At 59.0% G+C, this 9,079-nt stretch overlaps 1 protein-coding gene across 1 annotated transcript in view; it reads left to right on the top strand.

Moving 5' to 3' along the window:
- Positions 1 to 1,993: 1,993 nt before the first annotated feature.
- The window catches only part of SAMD4A (sterile alpha motif domain containing 4A), a 74,767-nt gene continuing 67,681 nt past the window's right edge, over positions 1,994 to 9,079 (top strand). The window contains exons 1-2 of the mRNA XM_077466814.1: positions 1,994 to 2,122; positions 4,916 to 5,417. Coding sequence (XP_077322940.1) covers positions 5,222 to 5,417 — 196 coding nt within the window. The 5' untranslated portion in view covers positions 1,994 to 2,122; positions 4,916 to 5,221. The remainder of the gene's footprint in view (positions 2,123 to 4,915; positions 5,418 to 9,079) is intronic.

A 9,079-nucleotide genomic window follows, 5' to 3' on the forward strand; every position in this document is an offset into this window, starting at 1 on the left:
TGGGGGAGGGGGAGTGAAGCTGATCGGTGGTGGGGGAGTGAAGCTGATCGGTGGTGGGGGAGGGGGAGTGAAGCTGATCGGTGGTGGGGGAGGGGGAGTGAAGCTGATCGGTGGTGGGGGGAGGGGGAGTGAAGCTGATCGGTGGTGGGGGAGTGAAGCTGATCGGTGGTGGGGGGAGGGGGAGTGAAGCTGATCGGTGGTGGGGGAGGGGGAGTGAAGCTGATCGGTGGTGGGGGAGGGGGAGTGAAGCTGATCGGTGGTGGGGGAGGGGGAGTGAAGCTGATCGGTGGTGGGGGAGGGGGGAGTGAAGCTGATCGGTGGTGGGGGAGGGGGAGTGAAGCTGATCGGTGGTGGGGGAGGGGGGAGTGAAGCTGATCGGTGGTGGGGGAGTGAAGCTGATCGGTGGTGGGGGAGGGGGAGTGAAGCTGATCGGTGGTGGGGGAGGGGGGAGTGAAGCTGATCGGTGGTGGGGGAGGGGGAGTGAAGCTGATCGGTGGTGGGGGAGGGGGAGTGAAGCTGATCGGTGGTGGGGGAGGGGGAGTGAAGCTGATCGGTGGTGGGGGAGTGAAGCTGATCGGTGGTGGGGGAGGGGGAGTGAAGCTGGTGGGGGAGGGGGAGTGAAGCTGATCGGTGGTGGGGGAGGGGGAGTGAAGCTGATCGGTGGTGGGGGAGGGGGAGTGAAGCTGATCGGTGGTGGGGGAGGGGGAGTGAAGCTGATCGGTGGTGGGGGAGGGGGGAGTGAAGCTGATCGGTGGTGGGGGAGGGGGAGTGAAGCTGATCGGTGGTGGGGGAGGGGGAGTGAAGCTGATCGGTGGTGGGGGAGGGGGAGTGAAGCTGATCGGTGGTGGGGGAGGGGGGAGTGAAGCTGATCGGTGGTGGGGGAGTGAAGCTGATCGGTGGTGGGGGAGGGGGAGTGAAGCTGATCGGTGGTGGGGGAGGGGGAGTGAAGCTGATCGGTGGGTGGGGGAGTGAAGCTGATCGGTGGTGGGGGAGGGGGAGTGAAGCTGATCGGTGGTGGGGGAGGGGGAGTGAAGCTGATCGGTGGTGGGGGAGGGGGAGTGAAGCTGATCGGTGGTGGGGGAGTGAAGCTGATCGGTGGTGGGGGAGGGGGAGTGAAGCTGGTGGGGGAGGGGGAGTGAAGCTGATCGGTGGTGGGGAGGGGGAGTGAAGCTGATCGGTGGTGGGGGAGGGGGAGTGAAGCTGATCGGTGGTGGGGGAGGGGGAGTGAAGCTGATCGGTGGTGGGGGAGGGGGGAGTGAAGCTGATCGGTGGTGGGGGAGGGGGGAGTGGAAGCTGATCGGTGGTGGGGGAGGGGGGAGTGAAGCTGATCGGTGGTGGGGGGAGGGGGAGTGAAGCTGATCGGTGGTGGGGGAGTGAAGCTGATCGGTGGTGGGGGAGGGGGAGTGAAGCTGGTGGGGGAGGGGGAGTGAAGCTGATCGGTGGTGGGGGAGTGAAGCTGATCGGTGGTGGGGGAGGGGGAGTGAAGCTGATCGGTGGTGGGGGAGGGGGAGTGAAGCTGATCGGTGGTGGGGGAGGGGGAGTGAAGCTGATCGGTGGTGGGGGAGGGGGGAGTGAAGCTGATCGGTGGTGGGGGAGGGGGAGTGAAGCTGATCGGTGGTGGGGGAGGGGGAGTGAAGCTGATCGGTGGTGGGGGAGGTGAAGCTGATCGGTGGTGGGGGAGGGGGAGTGAAGCTGATCGGTGGTGGGGGAGTGAAGCTGATCGGTGGTGGGGGAGTGAAGCTGATCGGTGGTGGGGGAGGGGGAGTGAAGCTGATCGGTGGTGGGGGGAGGGGGGAGTGAAGCTGATCGGTGGTGGGGGAGGGGGAGTGAAGCTGATCGGTGTCCTCCCCTCCCCCCGGTGCCGTGTTGCGGTTTGCAGTAGTCGGAGGAATGCGCCCCGCCCATGTCCCCGCCCCCGCCCCGCCCCTATGACGTAATGCTGGATGGTAATGATTAGCATGTGCGGAGATCGGGGGGCGGGGGGCTCTAGTCTGTGCTCTGTAGTCGGTCGGGCGGCGGTCGGTAGAGGAGGACGGAGGTCGGGCGGTATATGGAGGATTCCGGGCGGCCGGAGAGATCAGAAGATTGCCGGCATGGCGTGATCTGTACTGCGCTACTGCAGGTGGGTGCTACACCAGGGGGAGGGGGACATACCGCTGCAGGTAAGTGGCTGTCATGGGGGGGGGAGAGCTATTTATAGAGGGTGGGGGGGTAGAGGTAGGTGATCACACAGAGATAGAAGTTCTGTGTGTGAATAGATGGAATATTGTATATATTATATAGTGTGTATATATATATAATGTATCGGGTGATTCTCGGGAGGAGATGATATACTAATCAGGTGATCAGTGAGGGGGGGGGGGGGTTACTGTGATGAAGCCGCAGGTAGGTGATCAGTGAGGGGGGGGGGTTACTGTGATGAAGCCGCAGGTAGGTGATCAGTGGGGAGGGGTTACTGTGATGAAGCCGCAGGTAGGTGATCAGTGAGGGGGGGGGGGGGTTACTGTGATGAAGCCGCAGGTAGGTGATCAGTGAGGGGGGGGTTACTGTGATGAAGCCGAAGGTAGGTGATCAGTGAGGGGGGGGGGTTACTGTGAGGAAGCCGCAGGTAGGTGATCAGTGAGGGGGGGGGGTTACTGTGATGAAGCCGCAGGTAGGTGATCAGTGAGGGGGGGGTACTGTGATGAAGCCGAAGGTAGGTGATCAGTGAGGGGGGGGGTTACTGTGATGAAGCCGCAGGTAGGTGATCAGTGAGGGGGGGGTTACTGTGATGAAGCCGCAGGTAGGTGATCAGTGAGGGGGGGGGGGTTACTGTGATGAAGCCGCAGGTAGGTGATCAGTGAGGGGGGGGGGGTTACTGTGATGAAGCCGCAGGTAGGTGATCAGTGAGGGAGGGGTTACTGTGATGAAGCCGCAGGTAGGTGATCAGTGAGGGAGGGGGTTACTGTGATGAAGCCGCAGGTAGGTGATCAGTGAGGGAGGGGTTACTGTGATGAAGCCGCAGGTAGGTGATCAGTGAGGGGGGGGGGGTTACTGTGATGAAGCCGCAGGTAGGTGATCAGTGAGGGGGGGGGGGTTACTGTGATGAAGCCGCAGGTAGGTGATCAGTGAGGGAGGGGTTACTGTGATGAAGCCGCAGGTAGGTGATCAGTGAGGGGGGGGGGGTTACTGTGATGAAGCCGCAGGTAGGTGATCAGTGAGGGGGGGGGGTTACTGTGATGAAGCCGCAGGTAGGTGATCAGTGAGGGGGGGGGGGGTTACTGTGATGAAGCCGCAGGTAGGTGATCAGTGAGGGGGGGGGGGGGGGTTAATGTGATGAAGCCGCAGGTAGGTGATCAGTGATGGGGGGGTTACTGTGATGAAGCCGCAGGTAGGTGATCAGTGAGGGGGGGGTTACTGTGATGAAGCCGCAGGTAGGTGATCAGTGAGGGGGGGGTTACTGTGATGAAGCCGCAGGTAGGTGATCAGTGAGGGGGGGGGTTACTGTGATGAAGCCGCAGGTAGGTGATCAGTGAGGGGGGGGGTTACTGTGATGAAGCCGCAGGTAGGTGATCAGTGAGGGAGGGGTTACTGTGATGAAGCCGCAGGTAGGTGATCAGTGAGGGGGGGGGGGTTACTGTGATGAAGCCGCAGGTAGGTGATCAGTGAGGGGGGGGGGGTTACTGTGATGAAGCCGCAGGTAGGTGATCAGTGAGGGGGGGGTTACTGTGATGAAGCCGCAGGTAGGTGATCAGTGAGGGGGGGTTACTGTGATGAAGCCGCAGGTAGGTGATCAGTGAGGGGGGGTTACTGTGATGAAGCCGCAGGTAGGTGATCAGTGAGGGGGGGGGGTCACTGTTGTAAAGCCACAGGTAGGTGATCAGTGATGGGGGGGGGGGGGGGGTTCAGTGTGATGAAGGCACAGGTAGGTGGGGGGGGGGGGAAACTGTAATGCTTTTACACAGGGGAAGGGAGAGGCACCCCAGCAATAAATGTTGTGACTGCAGTCAGGTAGGTGGGGGGGGTCGGTTCCTATGTACTGGGTGCAGTAGGTAGGTCCCCTGTCATGCACAGAGTGGGGGAGGTTGCAGTCCTGTGTACCTTCCTCCTGCACAGTGTCGTGTGTGGCGCTGCAGTCCTCTGTACAGTTGGTGGGGGGACAACTTATTTTTTTGGGGGGGGCCTATAGTCTTCTGTACAGACAGTGGTGGGACTTATTTTTGGGGGGCCCCCTGTAGTCCTCTGTACAGTTGTTGGGGGGGGGGACTTCTTTTTGGGGGGGGCCTCTGCAGTCCTCTATACTGCCCCCCCCCCCCATCTATAATGTGCAGCGTCTATAGTCTACTGTGTTTCTCCCCCAGCCAATCATCATTAATATTCTCCTCCGGGGGGGGCTCTAGCACTCAGCTGCTGCAGAGACCCCCCCCCCCCCCCCGCAGATTGTCAGCTGCATGTCATCTTTCCCGGGCAGCCAATCCCAGGCCAGGAAATCCAGCGCCGGCCCTCATGGGGGGGCTCATTCTCACCGCTCCATTCATTAAACGCTCGCCCGTGTCCGGGACCATCCACCTGTTAACCCTTTGTGGGAGGGGACTGCGATTTGTAAATTTTTATTTTATTTTTTATTTTCCACAATTTCCGGTTTTCTGGACGCGCGGGGGGAGGGGAGGGAGCGCGGCGATCGTGTCATCGACTTTATACAATGCGTCCAATTCTATTTTTTGCGCATAAACTGTTAGAAATGTCTGCACCACATTGTTTATTTTTTTTTTGGGGGGTCTTTGCTGTCGCGGTCCCCCGTTTTTGTCCTGAGTGGCAGTTCTAAATTGTGACCATAACCCCCCCATCCCCCCCCCCCACCCCCGCTGCGTTGAGTCACGGGCTGAGCGATCGTCCATGGTGTCACCTCCGTTCTTCTCTTTTTTTATTTTTACAGTTGTGAGCATCGCCTTGGAATGCGGGTGTGGAGGGTCCGAGGAGGAACCCGCGGGGACGGCGGATCTGGACGGGAGGAGAGCCAGTGAGGAAGACTATGCTCCGGGGCCGAACGACGGCCATCTATATATAAATCCTCACCACTGCAGATTTAATTCAGCCGCCCCGGGGGAGGGGGAGGAAGAGCCGCGGAGAGAGAGAGAGAAAAAAAATTCCGGGGAACAAGAAAAACTTCGTCTCGGCTTTCCTGAATCGGCAAAGTTTTTTTTTTTTTCCCGGTGGAATCGGCGGATCGTCCGGTAGAATCATGATGTTTCGGGATCAGGTGGGAATGCTCTCGGGGTGGTTCAAAGGCTGGAACGAATGTGAACAGACCGTGGCTCTCCTCTCCCTCCTGAAGAGGGTCAGCCGGACGCAGGCCAGGTTCCTGCAGATCTGCCTGGAGCACTCGCTCATCGATTGTACGGAACTTCACATACTTGAAGGGGAGGCCAACAATCCCGGTGAGTCGACCTTTTTTTTTTTCTTTATATCATTTTGGATTTTGTAAAAGTGATAAATGGTGGTAAAGAGATGCGGAGCGAACCTTCGACAACCGGGCCGCAGCGTGTTGCCCGGAGAGGCGGCTTTGGGCCACAGCGTGCTGCGCCTCAAACAGGGGGTGGCGGCTTGGGGGCCGCAGCTTGTCGCCCTCCCGGGAGTGGCGGCTTGGGGGCCGCAGCTTGTCGCCCTCCCGGAGTGGCGGCTTGGGGGCCGCAGCTTGTCGCCCTCCCGGGAGTGGCGGCTTGGGGCCGCAGCTTGTCGCCCTCCCGGGAGTGGCGGCTTGGGGGCCGCAGCTTGTCGCCCTCCCGGGAGTGGCGGCTTGGGGGCCGCAGCTTGTCGCCCTCCCGGGAGTGGCGGCTTGGGGGCCGCAGCTTGTCGCCCTCCCGGGAGTGGCGGCTTGGGGGCCGCAGCTTGTCGCCCTCCCGGGAGTGGCGGCTTGGGGGCCGCAGCTTGTCGCCCTCCCGGGAGTGGCGGCTTGGGGGCCGCAGCTTGTCGCCCTCCCGGGAGTGGCGGCTTGGGGGCCGCAGCTTGTCGCCCTCCCGGGAGTGGCGGCTTGGGGGCCGCAGCTTGTCGCCCTCCCGGGAGTGGCGGCTTGGGGGCCGCAGCTTGTCGCCCTCCCGGGAGTGGCGGCTTGGGGGCCGCAGCTTGTCGCCCTCCCGGGAGTGGCGGCTTGGGGGCCGCAGCTTGTCGCCCTCCCGGGAGTGGCGGCTTGGGGGCCGCAGCTTGTCGCCCTCCCGGGAGTGGCGGCTTGGGGGCCGCAGCTTGTCGCCCTCCCGGGAGTGGCGGCTTGGGGGCCGCAGCTTGTCGCCCTCCCGGGAGTGGCGGCTTGGGGGCCGCAGCTTGTCGCCCTCCGGGGAGTGGCGGCTTGGGGGCCGCAGCTTGTCGCCCTCCGGGGAGTGGCGGCTTGGGGGCCGCAGCTTGTCGCCCTCCGGGGAGTGGCGGCTTGGGGGCCGCAGCTTGTCGCCCTCCGGGGAGTGGCGGCTTGGGGGCCGCAGCTTGTCGCCCTCCCGGGAGTGGCGGCTTGGGGGCCGCAGCTTGTCCCCCCCCCCCCCCCCTCCGGGAGTGGCGGTTTGAGGGCCCCACCCAGGGGTGGTGTATTTAGGGCCGGAGCTTGTTGTTGCGCGCGCGCCCCCCCCCCCCCCCCCACGGGAGGCGGCTTTTGGGCCGGAGCTTGTTGCACCCCCCCCCCGGGGGAGGCGGCTCTTGGGCCAGAGCTTGTTGCGCCCCCCGGGGGAGGCGGAGCTTGTGTGCGTGCGCGCCCCCCCCCGGGGGAGGCGGCTCTTGGCAGCGCTAAAATCGAAGTCCGAGAATGTTTGTTTCCTTTTTTTGTGAAGTGTTTTTATAATTGGAGAGCGCAGAGGATTTATTAGTCCTCGGATGGATCGTTTAGATCCCTGGTGACCTGCCTGGGGGCCACGTGTGGCCTTCAGGGACTCTGCTCTTCTGTATTCTGCCCAGTGATGACATCTTATTCAGCTGGTTTCCAGTAATAATTTTTTTTTTTTTTTTTTTTTATCACCATCGTACTTCATGATTTTTATCCTGGGTCTCATTGCTAGTTGCCCCAAAGGTAGCTGTGAACACCCTGACTGAACTTTCATCAAGTTGAGCTGATTGAACAATCCCATTCTAAACCCATGGAGGATGGTATGGATCAGACCTCCTCTTGTGTCTAGGCCAGCCCTTCTCAACAATTTCAACACAGGGGAACCCTTGAAATAGTTCTCCGGTCTCAGGGAACCCCTTCTAAAAATGTAGAAGTCTTCAACTCATGATATATTAGCGTGAAGGTCATTGGGAAGAATGGTCCTCACACTTGTGGTCATTGGGAAGAATGGTCCTCACACTTGTGGTCATTGGGAAGAATGGTCCTCACACTTGTGGCCATTGGGAAGAATGGTCCTCACACTTGTGGCCATTGGGAAGAATGGTCCTCACACTTGTGGCCATTGGGAAGAATGGTCCTTACACTTGTGGTCAGTGGGAAGAATGGTCCTTACACTTGTGGTCAGTGGGAAGAATGGTCCTTGCACTTGTGGTCATTGGGAAGAATGGTCCTCACACTTGTGGTCATTGGGAAGAATGGTCCTCACACTTGTGGCCATTGGGAAGAATGGTCCTCACACTTGTGGCCATTGGGAAGAATGGTCCTCACACTTGTGGCCATTGGGAAGAATGGTCCTTACACTTGGGGTCAGTGGGAAGAATGGTCCTTACACTTGGGGTCAGTGGGAAGAATGGTCCTTACACTTGGGGTCAGTGGGAAGACTGGTCCTTGCACTTGTGGTCAGTGGGAAGAGTGGTCCTTGGGAAGAATTACCTCCTTACAGAGAGCTAAAAAGAACAATGGTGTGAGTGGGAACTTATCCGAGAGGCAGAAATGGCCCAATGCTGAAGGAACCCCTAGCAACCTCCTGGAGGAACCCTAGGGTTCCACAGTACCCTGCTTGAGAATCGCTGGTCTAGAACATACTCCACTCTTCTGGGAAGACTTTCTACAAGATTTTGGAGACTGTCTGTGGGACTATGTGCCCATTTGTGAGGTCAGGTAGTGGTACTGATATTGAATGAGTAGACTTGGCTCATCATTCCCATTCATCCCATAGGAGGTTTGGTAGGCTTGAGGGCCGGGCTCTGAAGGCCACTTGCGTTCCTCCACACTGATCAAGCCATGTCTTGTATGGGGATGTTGGCTGAGAAAACCTCATTCTACTTCACTTGAAAGGTGTATGTTCAGTAGGGATGACGTCGGGGCTCTGTGTAAGACACTCGAGTTCCTCCACACCGGACTCGTCAATCTGTGTATTTATGGAGCTGGCTATGGTGGTCTGAGATGGGGAGCATGCTGAAGGTTTGATTAGAGGTGCTGCAGCAGACAGAGCCTTCAGACTTGATAACATGAGACTAGTAGAAAGCTGTTTCCTTTTTTTTTTTTTTTAATGGGTGATATTTACTCTCTACTGACCAGGCAAGTGCCCAAGGTGGAGCACCAAGGAGGTTGGTGTTCCTTTATTTTTTGTGGCAATCACTAGCCTGTCGTGTTATATTATTTGTCGTATCCCTGCTGGGTCTTCAGGTTTTCTCATAGATTCCTGCCTGGTCTCCCGGCATTCCTGGCAAGCTGCTTGCTGGTTCTTCAGGGTATCTGCTTTGGCCTTCTAGGATTCCTTGCCGGATGCTTGTCGGTTTTTCTATCATTCCTGCTTTTGGTATTCTAGGATTTCTTTCAGGATCCTTGCTGGTTCATCCAGGGTTCCTGCTTTTGGCCTTTTAGGATTCCTGGCAGGGTCCTTGCTGGTTCTTGCAGGATTTTGGCTTGGGTCTTCTAGGACTCATTGCAAAGTCCCCGCTGGACCAAGATTCCCAGTACCTCCCAGGATTACCAGAGTTCCCAGTAAGGACGCTGGGCATATCCTCTGACCTGAAGGATATTAAGAGTCCAGCCTTTTGCAGTCTCTGGCGCTGTGTCCTATCCTCGGCTACTGAAGAGCTATAACGCTTGTCTGATAGCTGCCGCCCCAGATAACTACTTTATTCCTGCCATGATCTCTAACCGGACTTGACCACTCTCCTGTCTACGGCATCGTCAACCGTCTCTGCATCACAGCCCTTCTGTCCCAGC

The sequence above is a fragment of the Lithobates pipiens genome, unplaced genomic scaffold (assembly GCF_037356315.1).
Source record: "Lithobates pipiens isolate NorthernLeopardFrog02 unplaced genomic scaffold, aLitPip1_a1.2 Scaffold_37, whole genome shotgun sequence".
NCBI classification, from domain to species: domain Eukaryota; kingdom Metazoa; phylum Chordata; class Amphibia; order Anura; family Ranidae; genus Lithobates; species Lithobates pipiens.